Here is a 16,088-nt window from a genome sequence, read left to right as displayed (position 1 = left end):
TAAAGCAATAAAGGGGAATGACAAAAGTTTGGGAAAATGGGAGCGGGCAGGTTTTCCCTCTGGAGAGAGAAGAAAAGGAGCCAAAATGTCACTGCAGTGAAAAAGGCACCAAAGGAAGAGAGAGCTTAAAGCTGAGCTCAACTGCAGTCATGAAAGCTCAAGCCACGCTAGAAGGAATATGCTTGGGCAGCTTACTACCATGGGGGTGTTTTGGGGTTTCCTTTCTGTTCCCTCAACCAAGCTTCATATTGAATCACATATGTGTCTTCACGCACATCCTTAACACTTTCCTTGCTGCCTATAACGCAGCAGTAGACACAGGGGCTGTGCGCTTTAGACAAACATTGAAGATACGACGCTAAGGTCGTGGCTACAGTACAGCAGCAGAGTTTGTTACCAAAGTATCACAGAAAGACTCGGGTTGGAAGGCACCTTACAAGCTCAACTAATCCCAACCACCTGCCGTGCCAGATTTGCCGCCGTAGAAGGTTGGAATAGGGCCCCATCCAGCCTGGCCTCAAACATCGCCAAGGATGGGGCATCCACAGCTTCTCTGGGCAGCCTGTGCCAGTGCCTCACCAATCTCGGAGAAAAGAATTTCCTCTAGGACTTAATCTGATCTCCTCTTCTAGAATAGAACTAGATTAAACCATGTCCTATCCCTACCAGACCTTGTAAAAAGTCACTCAGCACACACACTAGACACCAAATATGCTGTTAACTTGCAACCTTTACTAGACTAGGCTCAGATCAGAAGTGCTAGCGTGGCATCAGGGCTGCAAGTGTGCCCAAGGGACAGCCGCACTCCAGCATCTGCCACGAGGAGCAGTGCCAGCAGGATGAGGGAGGCCATCCTTCCTCTCTGCTGCACGGCAGCACCGAGTCCTCACTCTGTGCTGCCTGCAAGGGCTGCCACCCTCTTGCTTGAGGGCCCGCGCCCACACCCTCTGTGAGGTGGTGACCGTGATGTCACAGTGGGTGTCACAGAGCGGCCATTGTGACGCGTGAAGCTTGGAGCAGAGCAAAGGCTGCCGGGCTCAGGCCGAGCGTCAGTGCGGTCTGGTGAGGCGCAGAGAGAGCAGGGACTCTCGCAGTGCTCGCTATCAACGCACAATCATGTCCAAGAGGAAGAGGAAGGCCTCCAGCACGGAGGAGCCAGGTGAGAGCACAGCATCCCTGTGCACAGCTCCTGCCAACAGGCAGAGGAGTGCTGGCAGGGCCCCTCTGCTCCTTGGTAAGGGGGTCCGGCTTGGGCCGTGGCTGCCTCGGCCTTGCCATGGCCCCTTCCCCTCCACCGCCTCCAGCCAGCACGACAGGCACAGAGCAGAACCCTGGGGACGGCCCTCAGGGACACCTGGCCCTGCCAGCTGCTCACCGCTGCTCGCATTTGCTCTCTCCTCTGCAGTGTGTGTGCTGTGTGGCCGGGCAGATGTCAACCCGGACGCCTTTGGGCACATGCTGTCTGAAAGTGGGATTCACGTCCACGAGTTCTGCTTGGTGAGTTCTCTCATGGGCTCCTTCCAGATTCCTGCCGGGGATGCTCCTTTCCTTTCTGTCCTAATGAGATCCTGCTCTTTCCTCTCCTACAGGGGTTTGCCAACATCAATTCTGAAGCAAGACCAAGGCGGTCGGGAACTGAGGGCCTCCCCGTTGCTGCCATCAGACGTGCAGTCAAACAGGCCACCAAGCAGGTGAGGACCTGCACGGAGCAGGCAGATTTGTGCCAGGAGGGGCTCACACCAGCTTAGTCCGGACCAAGGGAAGCAATCGCAGCCCTTCCAACCACCTCCACGACAAAGTGCTGCCACAGGAGATGAGCCCTGTCTGCTAGGCATCTTTGTAGAATGGGACCCAGCTGGCTGTGCCCAGACGTGTGGGGCCAGCCACGGAGGCCCTGAGTCTGTTGCTGACGCGGTTGTTCTGCTCTTTCCAGCAATGCTTTGTTTGTGGCGAGAGGGGGGCTACCATCACATGCGTAGAGAGGAGCTGTGAACGAAGCTTCCATTTGCCCTGCGCCACGGACGGGGAATGTGTCACCCACTTTTTTGGGAACCACTGGTAAGGGCTGTCAGCAGCAGCCAAGCCAGGGAGGAACCTGGCTTTTTACGCCTCCCAGCAGCCAGCCAGAGCCAGAGACAGGGCCTGAGGCTCCTGCCTGCTCCTCTGCCCTCCTCGCAGCACTTCTCACTGTGACCATGCCTTCCATCTTCCCCCAGGACCTTCTGTTGGGAGCACCGCCCTCAGCAGGACACTCACGAAGCTCCACCAGAAGGCACCAACTGCCTCATCTGCCTTGAGCCTGTGGAGGACAGCTTGTCCTATCACACCCTGGTGTGCCCAGCGTGCCAACATGCCTGGTTCCACCGGGGCTGCATCCAGGTAGGAGCCCTCCCCTCACCCTGCTGGCACGCTTGGTGCTCAGCAGCACCAGGCACTGCTCACGCTCACCCTGCTTGTGCTTCTCCTGCAGCAACAGGCCGTGAGTGCTGGCGCTTTGTGGTTCCACTGTGCCGCTTGTCGAGACAACATCCTGTTCTTTGCAGAAATGGCCATTCTGGGGATCCAAATCCCATACAGGTTGGTGTCCTTCTGCCCAGTTCGGCTGACAGTAAGGCTGTCGTGCAGAGCCTGCCCAGGGACGGCCTTGGCAGGCCTGGCCCTTGGATGTTCTATGAGCACGTGCCCTAGCTTCACAGAGAACCTGGAAGTAGAGTTGGGGTGGATATGTTTGGATAACCTTGGATCTTATGCTGGGGACACTGGGGGCTCATTCCTTCCCCTCCCTTCTCTTGTAGAAGACCAGGATGGGTAGACGACGACACGTACGAAGCACTTCTCCACAGGCACAGCCGCTGCGATGCCAGCGAATGCCTTTACCATGGAGGCAGAGAGCAGGCAGAGAGGCGTGGGTGAGTTACTGCAGCAGCTCTCTGCGGCTCTGTGGCAGACCTCAGCCTCACCACAGGCTGGCGGAGCAAGTCCTGAGCACCAGAGATGTGCTGTGCCGGGCACTCCCTGGCTTGGCTCACTTGGTCCTCACGGCCACAACCGCTTTGCTTTCCCAGGCCCTGGCAGCTGCTCCTGTGCAGCTCCTGCGCTGCTGAGGGCACCCACCGACAGTGCTCCCACTTGAGTAACACCACGGCCACGTGGGAGTGCGACGGCTGTGCTGGCCTGGGTACCAGCACCGGTAAGAGGCAATCAGTGCTCAGGGCAGCTTTGCCAGAGTCTGTCTGCCCCAAGTGGGATGGCAGATCCCACTGTGGTGCCACAGCTTCAGACTCATGACCTCCCTGCCTCCCCTTACAGCCTCCAGCGCCAACACCGAGCTCGCTGGTCCCAGCACTGCCGGCCAGACGGCGCCGGAGCCATCCAGCAGCTCCATGGAGCCTGAGACCTTGAGCTCCATGCCCACCAGCCAGGCAGCATTGGGGACAACATCACAGGGTTCCCAGCAGCCTGAGCACAGCGACCTGCCCAGTGTGCCTGAAACTGAGCAGGAGACAAACGGCCCACGATCATCGGAGGATCGGGCTACCTCTGAGCAGCTGCGAGGACAAACAGCAGCCTCGAGTGCTCAGAACAAATCCCACACGTCCACCAGGCGGAGGGCATCAGGGTCCTCCAGGGCGTCTCCGGCAGCTGCTCGCAGGAGACGTCCCAGGCAGCGAGGAAGGAGCCGCACACGAAGCCGCTCCCCGCTGCAAGCTCGGACCCCGAGTTCCCAGAGCCGGCCAAGAAGACGCCGTGGCAGCCGGCAAACGCCAGCCCCAGGGGAGCAGAGCGGCACCCGCAGATCAACAAGGTCTGCAACATCGAGATCCCCGAGGGCTTCCAGAGTGCCCGGACGCAGGGGACCGTCCAGGCAGCGACGGCGCACCCGCACCCAAAGCCCTCCTGCACAGAGGCGTCGGGCTCAAAATTCCCGAAGCTCACCCCAAAGAGGCAGCAGGAGCCGGGCCCAACAGCGGAGGCCATCGCGGGAATGAAGCTGCTCCCAGGAACAACTTCAGAGGCAAAGTCCCCACAGACAGCCCCCAAGTCTGCGTAGGAGCAGCCGTGCGCCCGTCACAGACTGGGTTGAGAAGACCACAGCGACCATCTAGTTTCAACCCCCCCTGCTATGTGCAGGGTCACACCTCCTTCCCATCTCCCCTGCTTGCTCTGGTCCCAAAAGTCCAACACAATAAAGATCAGAGATCCCCCCCCTCACCCCCCCAACAGATTTGTCAGCTTCATCCTTCCCTGCTTTTGCTGAGGCGGGCACAGGTAGGGACCTTGACAACAGGGTTGTCTTCCTCCATGAAAGCGCTATCCCAGACCTCACTTCACCTGGCCCAGTCCGGGCTGAGCTGGGTTTGGGCCACATCCCCAGCAGGGCACACGGACCACATTCCTCAAGAACCCAGGCCGCACTGGCAGGAGCAGCCCGGTTCTGGGCTTGGTTCTGGGCTTGGGATGCCACCGTGTTCAGGTGCATGTCAGGTCCGGGGCTGCTTCCAGCTGCATCGGAGCTCGGGCTTTGCTCCTGCATCTCAGGTCTGAGGGGGAACGGTTCTGAGCTCAGCCAGGGAAGGGTTAGGGTGGATGCCAGGAGGAAGTGCTTTACAGAGAGAGTGCTGATGTGCTGGAATAGGCTGCCCAAAGAGCTTGTGGATGCTCCATCCCTGGAGATCTTTGCAGCTGATGACAACTCAGCAGGCCCTGCAACCGCTCCAACCCTCCAGCGGAGGCGGCAGTTGCTCCAACTGTCATGACGGAGCCTGCAGTTGCTTCAACCCTGGTGACAGGCCCTGCCGTTGCGACGGGCCCTGTGGTTGCTCCAGCCCTTACGCTGGGTGCTGGGGTTGCTCGAAGCCCTGCGATGGGCCGTGCAGTTGCTTCTGCCCTCATGACGGGCCCTGCGGTCGTGACAGGCCCTGCGACGGGCCCTGCAGCTGCTCCGGTCCCTGTGAGAGGACTTGTGGTGCAGCCACAGAACCATCTGTGCCACTGTCAGACGCCCAAGTTCACAAGACAAGAAAGCCGCTGAGAAAGTCGGCGCATTTAGTAAGGAAATCAACTTTGGCTAAGATGGGAAAGGGGAAGAGGATGAGAACAAAGCCAAGCCATCGCAAGAAATCTGCGGGAAACAGTTCAGGGAGAGGCAGGGACCCGCACTCCCCTCACAGTGTGGAAGCACAGTGGCTCTGAGGCGCTGTGAGCGGAGCCAGGAGTGACGTGGTCAAACGCTGAAGGTACAAAGGCTGCTCTCGGGAGCGTAATCAACCAGGAACGTGGCTGAACAGAGCCAGCAGACAGTGGCACGGCCGTTGGCACAGGCAGGGCGAGCAGGGAAGGCAGAGCCTCACAGAATCACAGAATGGACAGGGTTGGAAGGCACCTCAAGGATCACGAATCTCCAACCCCCCTGCCTCATGCAGGGCCACCAACCTCCACATTTAGTACTAGACCAGGCTGCCCAGGGCCCCATCCAGTCTGGCCTTGAACACCTCCAGGGGCGGGGCATCCGCAACCTCTCTGGGCAGCCTGTTCCAGCACCTCCCCACTCTCTTGGTAAAGAACTTCCCCCTGATATCCAACCTAAATTTTCCCTCCTTTAACTTAAAACCATTTCCCCTTGTCCTGCCATTATCTACCTTTTCAAAGTGTTGGCTCCCCTCCTGTTTGTAGGCTTCCTTTAGATACCGAAAGGCTGCAATGAGGTCACCCAGCAGCCTTCTTTTCTCCAGGCTGAACAAGCCCAGCTCCCTCAGCCTGTCTTCGTAGGGGAGGTGCTCCAGTCCCCTGATCATCTTTGTGGCTCTTCTGGACCCTCTCCAACAGCTCCCTGTCCTTCCTGTACTGGGGGCTCCAGACCTGGACGCAGTACTCCAGATGGGGCCTCACAAGAGCAGAGTAGAGGGGGACAATCACCTCCCTGTCCCTGCTGGCCACCCCCTCTTCTGATGGAAAGCCTCCCTCCCAACTCAGCAGACCACCTCACCTATTGGCTTCCTCCTTGACAACAAACCTAGCCATGGCCTCCACCACAAAGAAAGCTCTTGCCAAAAAGAACGCAGCTACCCAAACTGAGCGCCTACCCAGAGAAATACAGCTGTTCAGCTCTCGGGCCGCAGGGAGTGCCTGAGCCTGCTGCTACCATCGGAGGGCGGCACAGATACCGGCTACATGAGGTGAGAGCAGGTGGATGGATGGTGTGCTCAGCCTGGTGGCAGAGCTCTCGGGGGAGGTGGAGAGACTAAGGGGAATGCCAGGGAATTGCAATCATAGAACGGTTTGGGCTGGAAGGGACCTTTCAGATCATCTAGTTCCAACTGAAAGGTGAGAAGGGCCCCATAAGTGAAAGTAAAATGGAAGAAGGCTTCACAGTGACTGAGAATAAGGGGAATGAAGGGGAATAGTTGAGAGAGTTTATAGAAGTAAGAATGTAGAGCTTGTTAGAAAAAAAAGGGATGGCAGACACTGGGTCTGGGATACTCAGGGGGATGAAGGCCATAAAGATAAGGGTTTGAGAACAACCCGAGGACGTTTGGCAGGGAGGTGATCAGATGTCCACAGGGCAAGAGGAAACCGGTTTGGGGGGATGCCCCCCCAAAAGGTCGGAAGTTTACAGCGAGAAAAGTCAGAAGCCTTCGCGAGGAAGACAACAAATCTTCATCCCACGACCCACTGTGCACGCGCAAGAGGGGAGGGTCTGCACGCTAATGAACTCTCGGGGGTGTAATGAACATGTATCCGAATTCCGGGAAAACTATTGATTACAGATTAGTTTGGCCTATATCTCTAGCACGATTTTTCCAGATGCTGCGCAGGTTAGGTGGATCTATTCCCCTTGCACCTGGTGCCTGCGCAGCACTGAATAACCCATACCTGCTTTGTAATCTTACTTGGGTTAGAGTTTGGTTCCGCACGTCACAACCTTTAGGTTTGTTTAGTTTGACTCCGCTTTAGGCAGGGACACCTCCAGCAGACCGGGCTGCTCACAGCTCCATGCAGCCTGGCTTTCAATGCTTCCAGGAAGGGGGCACCCACAACCTCGCTGGGCAACCCGTTCCAGTATCTCACCACCCTCACAGTAAAGCATTACTTCCTAGTATCTACCCCAAATCTACCCCCTACCAGCTTAAAGCCATTTCCCCTCGCCCCGTTGCAACATGCCCTTATTAAATGTCCCTCCCCAGCTTTTCTGTAGCTCCCAATCGAGAGCTGATGGGCCGCTATAATGTCTCCTTGGAGCCTTCTCTTCTCCAGGCTGAACAGCCCAAGGCTGCCTCAGCCTGTCCCCGTCGGGGAGATGCTCCAGCCCTCTGATCATCTTCATGGCCCTCCCTTGGCTCTGCTCCAACAACTCCATGTCCTTCCTGTGTTGGGGGCTCCAGAACTGGACGCAATAGTAATGTCGAACTTAGGGGCATGGTTTAGTGGGCAATATCGGTGAGAGGTGGACAGTTGGACTAGGTGATCTTAGAGGTCTTCTCCAACCCTCCTTAAAGATTCTGGGATCTATGATTCTATGATGGTAAGAACGGGAGGCAGAAGAGGCACGACTCACAGAGGCGACAATAACCGTTCAACTCCCGACCACGGCTGAGCTGAGAGGTATGTGAAAAGACTTCAGCCGTCACGTGGGTGAACACTGTGCTCCCTGGCTGCTCTGATAGCAGGAGAATGGGGCCCGTGGCTCGGACTTAGTGGGCAATGAAGCCAGGCATCTGGGATCCATTTGAAAGGAAGCTGACAAAGCAATTGGAAAAGGGATATCTGATTTCATGGTATAGAAGTGATTCTTTCTCAGCCAGTATCGGAGGAGATATCCTTTCAAAGAAGATCTGGTGCATTGCTCAGGCAAGTGGAAAGGTGTCATGAACATGACATGAGCCAGCAGTGTACCCAGGTGGTCAAGAAGGCCAACGGCATCCTGGCTTGCATCAGAAACAGTGTTTCCAGCAGGAACAGGGAAGTGATTGTCCCCTGTACTCAACATTGGTGAGGCCGCACCTCGAGTATTGTGCTCCCTTTTGGGCCCCTCACTGCAAGAATGACACTGAGGCCCTGGAGCATGTTCAAAGAAGGGCAATAAAGCTGGTGAGGGGTCTTGAGCACAGGCCTTATGAGAAGCAGCTGAAGGAGCTGGGATTGCTCAGCCTGGAGAAGAGGAGGCTCAGGGGAGACCTTACTGCACTCTATAACTTCCTGAAGGGAGGTTGTAGTGAGCTGGGAGTCAACCTCCTCTCTCTTGTGTAACTGGTGACAGGACTAGAGGGAATGGCTTAAAACTGTGCCAGGGGAGATTCAGGTGTTCAGGACATTAGGAAATACTACTTTTCTGAAAGTGTGGTTACGCACTGGAGTGGGCTGCCCAGGTAGGTGGTGGAGTCACTGACCCTGGAAGTCTCATCGAATGTTTGGACGTTGTGCTGAGGCATATGGTTTAGTGAGAACTATTGGTGATAGGTGGATGGTTGGACTGGAGGATCTTGTAGGTCTTTTCCAACCTTGACGTTACTGTGATTCTGCGTCGAGGGAAACCTGAGGGAATTAACTGTGCTTGGAGGTGATGACAATATTGAACAAAGACGAAAGATAAATAGAGATTGGATGCTGGGAGGAAATTATTGAATCGGAGGGCAGTGGTGCACTGGAATAGGTTGCTCAGAGAAGCTGTGGAGCTGTTACCTTCTTGCTTTGGAGATGAGGACCAGCGCCCACATCCCCCATGAGGTGGTGACCATGATGCCACAGAGGGTGGCAGGGAGCGGCCACTGAGACCCACAGGGCCGGGAATCAGGCCTACTTTTGGTGCCAAACTTGAACGGACTTTGACAAGTTCAGATTCAGAGCAGCATTTCTTATTTCAGGGACTCCTTTGGGTCCAGGGAATTGGGATCCACATGGAAAAGATTGTCATTTCCACAGGAACAAGCTTAGAAAAATGTTCAAAAAGAAAGAAATACGGAAATGTTGTAAAACAAACAGGATGTCTGCTAGTTGCCACAGCTATACTCATTGGTCTTCTTCCAATCCCCTTAAACCTCTCGCTCTACCTACCATATTGCAGGGCAAAAAGCAGAGCTCAATATGCTTTCCCAGTGTTCTCTATTAACAGTTCCATCTTTGGAGGTGGTCACAGATCCTCTGCCACTTTGGATTTCACTTCACCCAACACAATTTTTCCAACTCAATTTCGATGTTGACTTGAAGGGAACCGCGGCACGGGTGGGCCAGTTTCCCTCCACTGACTGCAGAATGGTTGAAGCTTTGATGCCTGTGGATCTGAGCTGGACAAACCCAAAGACAAATGTTCATCATTCCACAAGGCATGATGCCAGCCTGCATTTCATCTCTGGCTCGACTCATCACTGCTGAATGAACTTCAGGGGCTTATTTCATTTCTTATCAAACTCTTGGAATTCCTCACCTTCAACAGAATTTCCCCACGGCTGCCTAGTAAAAGTATTCAACACTCAGGTTAAATGAAAAATAAAATAATACTTTTAATAAAGGAACAAAGAGGAATGACAAAATTTTGAGGAAGAGGGAGCAGGCAGGTTTTGTCTTTGGAGAAATAAAAATGGCCAAAAGGGCACTGCAATGAAAAGGCACCAAAAGAAGAGAACTTTAAGCTGAGCTTATGTGCAGTCACGAAAGCTCAAGCCATGCTGGAAGGAATGCACTTGGGCAGTCCATGGTTCATGAACAGTAAGTACATCTGGGGGTTTTCTTTCTCTTATTCCAAGTAAGCTTCGTACTGAATCACATATGTGTCTCCGAGTATGGAAGACTTATACTTTGTAGCTAAGTTATGATACACATCATTAACATTTTCCCTACTGCCCACAACACAGAAGTAGATTGGAGGAGCTGTGCATGTGGGATAACCACTGAAGATACGATGCTCAGCTCATGGCAACGGTACTACGGCAGAGGTGGTTGCCACAGAATCACAGAAAAGCTGGGGTTGGAGGCAATCTTAAAAGCTGAACTAGTTCCAACCACTTGCTATGGGTAAGGTTGCCACAAGATTAGAATAGGGTGCCATCCAGTGTGGCCTTGAATGCCTCAGGGATGGAGCATCCACAGCTTCTCTGAGCAATCATAAAGGTGCACAAGTTCAGAGCTCATTCAGTTCTTCAGGGGAGGCTGTGACTCCAGGGCATCAGGTATTCTGCTCTTAACCAGAGTAAGCTCTCTGAAAAGCTGACTGATGTCAAAGCTCTTTCTAAGCTCTCTCAAATTTTGCCTCCTTATCCCCTGAATTTAGCATATCGAGTGAACACAAGGATCTTCTGTCTCTCTAAAGGGACCCCCAGTGCTCAGCTAGGTAAAGCATCATTCGCAAACCAGGCTCTGAGTCCCAATGCCTGCAGTGCATGGACACAAAGCTATTGGAAATGCATGGCAGTTGTCCACAGAAGCTGTATCCCAAGGGAATCAAGTTTTCCACTGGGTTTTTTTCCTTTTTTTTTTTTTTTGGGGGGGGGGGGAGGGGTGAGGGGGTGGTGAGGGGTGAGGGAGTTCAGCATTTCAGTTTTTAGAGATGGAAGACAAAATGTGCGCAGGAACAGAGGCAGCCCAGCAGCCACTATAAAAAACTGTTCAAACCCACCCCATTCTGCAGCCCTGCTCTTGCTTCCCATAACTACCAGAAATACTTTCCAGTCTTTGTTTGCAGGCTGTATTTTAAAGCTTTGATTTCTTTTCTCTATGTGACTATTTTTTTAACCAGGCCAGTGAAGATCTTTCCTAGGAGGCCTCCCCACTTCTTAGACAAAGAAAGATAAAGCAAAAAGACAAATTTTCCAGCGGGAAGGGTATTATTTCCAACCATATATCACGATAACAAAATGTTGATCGTGCTGAAAATTTGGTGACAAATCAGAGCTGAGGAAATGCAATGAACAAATGGAGAGCTATATTGTAGTAGGAGACAGAATAAAGAAGGATGATGCATGAAGGGTAAAAGATGATCGTTGTAAGTTCATAAAACCACACGCTGCCACTTAAGAGGCTATAGTACAGAACTGCAGAATTGTAGGGGTTGGAACGTGTCCTGCTAAGGTAGGCTCAGGAGGTCGCACAGGAAGGCATCCAGACGGGCCATCCCTGCCAAGCCCACTAAACCATGTTCCTCAGAGCCAAATCTCCATGTTTCCTGCACACCTCCAGGGATGGTGATTCCATTGCCTCCCAGGAATGCACATTTCAGTGCATTTCCAGTCACAAACCTCTGAATAAAGTATTTCCTCTCAGACTTAGACTAATCATCTCTTCTAGATTAAAACCACTCTACCTTGTTTTAATCCTACCACACCATGTAAAAAGTCACTCACAACACACACTAGACACCAAATATGCTGTTGACACGAAAATGCACACTAAACTCTTGAGAAACCTAGACTAGATTCCGACTAGAAATGCTAGTGTGGCTCCAGGGCTGCAGCCTTGACTAAGGGACTTCTGCCGCTGGCTGGAGGAGCATGGCCAGTAGGTTGACGGAGGCCATAATTCCTGACCTGGCTATGCACAGCCTGGCAGACCCACTGCTCTCTAGATTGAGGGCCCACACCCTCTGTGAGGCAGTGACCGTGATGTCACAGTGGGTGTCACAGAGCGGCCATTGTGACGCGTGAAGCTTGGAGCAGAGCAAAGGCTGCCGGGCTCAGGCCGAGCGTCAGTGCGGTCTGGTGAGGCGCAGAGAGAGCAGGGACTCTCGCAGTGCTCGCTATCAACGCACAATTATGTCCGAGAGGAAGAGGAAGGCCTCCAGCACGGAGGAGCCAGGTGAGAGCACAGCATCCCTGTGCACAGCTCCTGCCAACAGGCAGAGGAGTGCTGGGGCTCTGCCTGCAGATGGGAGGCAAGGAAAGCATGGGCACGGATGCCCCCACTGCTGCAAGGCAGGGCTCCTCTGCTCCTTGGCAAGGGGGTCCGGCTTGGGCCGTGGCTGCCTCGGCCTTGCCATGGCCCCTTCCCCTCCACCGCCTCCAGCTAGCATGACAGGCACAGAGCAGGACCCTGGGGACGGCCCTCAGGGACAACTGGCCCTGCCGGCTGCTCACCACTGCTCGCATTTGCTCTCTCCTCTGCAGTGTGTGTGCTGTGTGGCCGGGCAGATGTCGACCGGGACATCTGCGGGCGCACATTTGATGAGAGTGAGATTCGTGTCCATGAATTCTGTTTGGTGAGTTCCCCCATGGGCTCCTTCCTGATTCCTGCCAGGGATGCTCTTTTTCTTTCTGTCCTAATGAGATCCTGCTATTTTTTTCTCACCTACAGATATTTGCCAACATCTATTTTGAAGAAAGACCCCCCTGGGAGGAAATTGTGGGCCTCCCCCTTGATGCCATCACATGCAAGGTCAAGCAGGCAAACCAGAAGGTGAGGACCTGCATGGAGCTGGCAGATTTGTACCAGGAGGGTCTCATACCAGCTTAGTCTAGATCCTATGAAAGCAATCGCAGCCCTTCCAACCACCTCCAGGACCTCCCATAGGAGATCAGCCCTGTCCCCTAGGCTGCTTTGTAGAGTGTGATCCACTCTACAAGGGGGCAATGCCCACATCCTGTGCCCTGCCAGAGGTGAGGGGACAGCCATGGAAGCCCTGAGCCTGCTGCTGATGGTTCTGTTCTGCTCTTTCCAGCAATGCTGTGTTTGCGGCCAGAGAGGGGCTGCCATTACTTGCGCAGAGAGGAGCTGTGAACGAAGCTTCCATCTGCCATGTGCCAGGGATGGGGAATGCATCAGCCAATACTTTGGAAAGCACAGGTAAGGGCTGTCAGCAGCAGCCAAGTCACAGAGAAACCCACAGTTCCATCTCCCAGAGCCAAGGCCTACAGGCTCCTCCCTGGTCCTCTGTCCTCCTCACGGAGCACTTCTCACGGAGCCCATCCATTCCATCCTCCCCCAGGTCATTCTGCTTTGAGCACCGCCCTCGACAGGTGACTCAGGAAGCTCCAGCAGAAGGCACCAATTGCCTCATCTGCCTTGAGCCTGTGGGGGACAGCTTGTCCTACCACACCCTGGTGTGCCCGGTGTGCAAACATGCCTGGTTCCACCGGGGCTGCATCCAGGTAGGAGTCCTCCCCTCACCCTGCTGGCACGCTTGGTGCTCAGCAGCACCAGGCACTGCTCACGCTCACCCTGCTTGTGCTTCTCCTACAGCAACAGGCATTGAGTGCTGGCTCTGCATGCTTCCAATGCCCCAGCTGTAGAGAAAACATTCTATTCTATCAAGAAATGTCCACCATAGGGATCCAAATCCCAGACAGGTTGGTGCCTTTCTGTCAAAATATCCAGATGAGAAGGCACGAGAGCTGAGCCTGTCCAGGGACTGTCTCAGCAGGCCTGGCCCTTGGCTGTCTCATGAGCACGTGCCTCGGCTTCATGGAGAAGCTGAAAATACAGGTGGAGTGAATGAGATTAAATAGCCTGGTATCTCATGTTGGGGACACATGCAGTTCATCAATTTCCCCTCCCTTCTCTTGTAGAAGACCATCATGGGAAGCCAACGATGAATATGACCCATCTCTAGAGAGGCACAGGCACTGTGATGCCAGTGAGTGCCTTTACCATGGAGGCAGAGAGTACGCAGAGAGAAGGGGGTGAGTTACTGCAGCAGCTCTCCTCAGCAGGGGGCCTCAGCGTGGGATCTCAGCCTCACCATAGGCTGGCGGAGCAAGTCCTGAGCACCAGAGATGTGCTGTGCCAGACTTGGCTCACTTGGTCCTCACAGCCACAACTGCTTTGCTTCCCCAGGCCCTGGCAGCTGCTCCTGTGCAGCTCCTGCGCTGCTGAGGGCACCCACCGACAGTGCTCCCACTTGAGTAACACCACGGCCACGTGGGAGTGCGACGGCTGTGCTGGCCTGGGTACCAGCACCGGTAAGAGGCAATCAGTGCTCAGGGCAGCTTTGCCAGAGTCTGTCTGCCCCAAGTGGGATGGCAGATCCCACTGTGGTGCCACAGCTTCAGACTCATGACCTCCCTGCCTCCCCTTACAGCCTCCAGCGCCAACACCGAGCTCGCTGGTCCCAGCACTGCCGGCCAGACGGCTCCGGGGCCATCCAGCAGCTCCATGGAGCCTGAGACCTTGAGCTCCATGCCCACCAGCCAGGCAGCATTGGGGACGACATCACAGAGTTCCCAGCAGCCTGAGCACAGCGACCTGCCCAGTGTGCCTGAAACTGAGCAGGAGACAAACGGCCCACATGTAAATGAGGATCGGGCTACCTCTGAGCAGCTGCGAGGACGCCGTGGGAGGAGACGAACAGCAGCCCCAAGTGCTGACAGTGACTTACACACATCCACCAGGCGGAGGGCATCAGGGTCCTCCAGGGCGTCTCCGGCAGCTGCTCGCAGGAGACGTCCCAGGCAGCGAGGAAGGAGCCGCACACGAAGCCGCTCCCCGCTGCAAGCTCGGGCCCCACGTTCCCAGAGCCGGCCAAGAAGACGCCGTGGCAGCCGGCAAACGCCAGCCCCAGGGGAGCAGAGCGGCACCCGCAGATCAACAAGGTCTGCAACATCGAGATCCTCGAGGGGTGCACCAGTGCCTCAACGCAGGGGACTGACCATGCAGCGAGGGCGGGCCCACACACAAAGCTCTTCCCCAGAGAGATCTCGTCCTTAAAACCACAGCTCACCCTAAAGAGGCAGCAGGATCCTGATCCAGCAGCGGAGCGCATCACGGGAATGAAGGTGCTCCCAGGAACAACTTCAGAGACAAAGTCCCCACAGACAGCCCCCAAGTCTGCGTAGGAGCAGTCGTGTACCACTCATAGAATGGCCTGGGTTGAAATGGACCATCTAGTTTTAACCCCCCTGCTATGTGCAGGGTCATACACACCTCCCATCTCCCCTGCTTGCTCTGGTCCCAAAAGTCCAACACAATAAAGATCAGAGATCCCCCCCCTCACCCCCCCAACAGATTTGTCAGCTTCATCCTTCCCTGCTTTTGCTGAGGTGGGCACAGGTAGGGATCTTGACAACAGGGTTGTCTCCTCCCCAGACTTCACTTCACCGGCCATGTCCAGGCTGAGCTGATTTCTGGCCACATCCCCATGAGTAAAAAGGATCAGAGGCCTGGCGGCTTCAAAATGGTAGAAGGAAAAGTTATAAAACAAATCATCTATGTAGACTACATCAGCAAAGCCTTTGACACGGTCCCTCACAGTATTCTCCTGGGGAAACTGGCTGCCCGTGGCCTGGACAGGCACAGCCTTCTTTGGATAAGGAACTGCTTAGAGGGCCGTGCCCTCTAACAGGTAGTGGTTAATGGAGTTAAGTCCGGCTGGTGAGCTGTTACAAGTGGTGTCTGCCAGGGGTCGGTACTGGGGCCCATCTTGTTTAATATCTTTCCTGATGACCCGGATGAGGGGATTGAGTGCACCCTCAGTAGGTTTGCAGGTGACACCAAGCTGGGAGGTAGCATCGACCTGCCTGAGGGTAGGGAGGCCCTTCAGGGGGATCTGGATAAGCTGCATCGGCTTATTTGGCTGAGGTGAATGGGATGAGGTTCAACAAGGCCAAGTGCCGGGTCCTTTGGCACTTTGGCACTTTGGCCACAGTAACCCCATGCAGCGCTATAGGCTTGGAGATGAGTGGCAGGATGACTGTGAAGAGAAAAGGGACCCTGGGGGTGGTGGTTGATGCTTGGCTGAACGTGAGCCGACAGCGTGCCCAGGTGTCCAAGAGAGCCAACGGCATCCTGGCCTGCATTAGAAATAGCGTGGCCAGCAGGAGCAGGGAGGTAATCATCCCCCTGTACTCAGCACTGGTGAGGCCGCCCCTTGAGTACTGTGTTAGTTTTGGGCCCCTCACTACAAGAAAGACGTTGAGGCCCTGGAACGCGTCCAGAAAAGGGCAACGAAAATGGTGAGGGGTCTGGAGCACAAGTCTTACGAGGAGCGGCTGAGGGAGCTGGGATTGTTTAGTCTGCAGAAGAGGAGGCTCAGGGGAGACCTCACTGCACTCTACAACTTCCTGAAGGAAGGCTGTGATGAGGAGGGGTTTGGCCTCTTCTCCCAGGCAACAAACAGGACCCAAGGAAACGGCCACAAGTTGTACCGCAGGAGGTTTAGATTAGATGTG

The 16,088-nt window shown here is 54.8% G+C and overlaps 3 protein-coding genes and 1 pseudogene across 5 annotated transcripts in view; 2 read left to right on the top strand and 2 right to left on the bottom strand.

Annotated features, from left to right (window-relative positions):
• The window catches only part of CHCHD3 (coiled-coil-helix-coiled-coil-helix domain containing 3), a 195,032-nt gene that overhangs the window by 134,672 nt on the left and 44,272 nt on the right, over positions 1-16,088 (bottom strand). The gene's annotated exons all lie outside the window — the stretch shown is intronic.
• Positions 1-16,088, bottom strand: part of LOC146545178 (uncharacterized) — a 252,501-nt pseudogene that overhangs the window by 221,260 nt on the left and 15,153 nt on the right. The gene's annotated exons all lie outside the window — the stretch shown is intronic.
• On the top strand, positions 1,117-4,204 carry LOC109364406 (E3 ubiquitin-protein ligase PHF7-like). Its single transcript, XM_085216770.1, has 9 exons — positions 1,117-1,159; positions 1,406-1,497; positions 1,590-1,691; positions 1,934-2,058; positions 2,217-2,379; positions 2,471-2,577; positions 2,796-2,909; positions 3,066-3,190; positions 3,310-4,204. Exons 1-9 carry the CDS (start codon positions 1,117-1,119, stop codon positions 3,987-3,989), a joined length of 1,551 nt encoding a protein of 516 aa, XP_085072896.1. The 3' UTR covers positions 3,990-4,204.
• On the top strand, positions 11,742-14,628 carry LOC104916722 (uncharacterized). The gene is made up of 6 exons (XM_085216769.1): positions 11,742-11,784; positions 12,093-12,184; positions 12,280-12,381; positions 12,644-12,768; positions 13,491-13,558; positions 14,003-14,628. The coding sequence occupies exons 1-6, from the start codon at positions 11,742-11,744 to the stop codon at positions 14,626-14,628; spliced, it is 1,056 nt and encodes a 351-aa protein (XP_085072895.1).

Source organism: Meleagris gallopavo, chromosome 1 (assembly GCF_905368555.1).
Source record: "Meleagris gallopavo chromosome 1, MGAL_WU_HG_1.1, whole genome shotgun sequence".
Classification (NCBI taxonomy): domain Eukaryota; kingdom Metazoa; phylum Chordata; class Aves; order Galliformes; family Phasianidae; genus Meleagris; species Meleagris gallopavo.
Note: the sequence above shows the minus strand (reverse complement) of the source record. Positions and strands in the feature narration are given on the sequence as shown.

Bases quoted from the DNA above. Each gene is read 5' to 3' on its own strand.
- LOC109364406 (XM_085216770.1), top strand. From the start codon at position 1,117: ATGTCCAAGAGGAAGAGGAAGGCCTCCAGCACGGAGGAGCCAG. The intron at 1,692-1,933 runs GTGAGGACCTGC...TGCTCTTTCCAG, and splicing joins TCAAACAGGCCACCAAGCAG to CAATGCTTTGTTTGTGGCGA. The intron at 2,910-3,065 runs GTGAGTTACTGC...TTGCTTTCCCAG, and splicing joins GAGCAGGCAGAGAGGCGTGG to GCCCTGGCAGCTGCTCCTGT.
- LOC104916722 (XM_085216769.1), top strand. From the start codon at position 11,742: ATGTCCGAGAGGAAGAGGAAGGCCTCCAGCACGGAGGAGCCAG. The intron at 11,785-12,092 runs GTGAGAGCACAG...TCTCCTCTGCAG, and splicing joins CTCCAGCACGGAGGAGCCAG to TGTGTGTGCTGTGTGGCCGG. The intron at 12,185-12,279 runs GTGAGTTCCCCC...TCTCACCTACAG, and splicing joins GTGTCCATGAATTCTGTTTG to ATATTTGCCAACATCTATTT.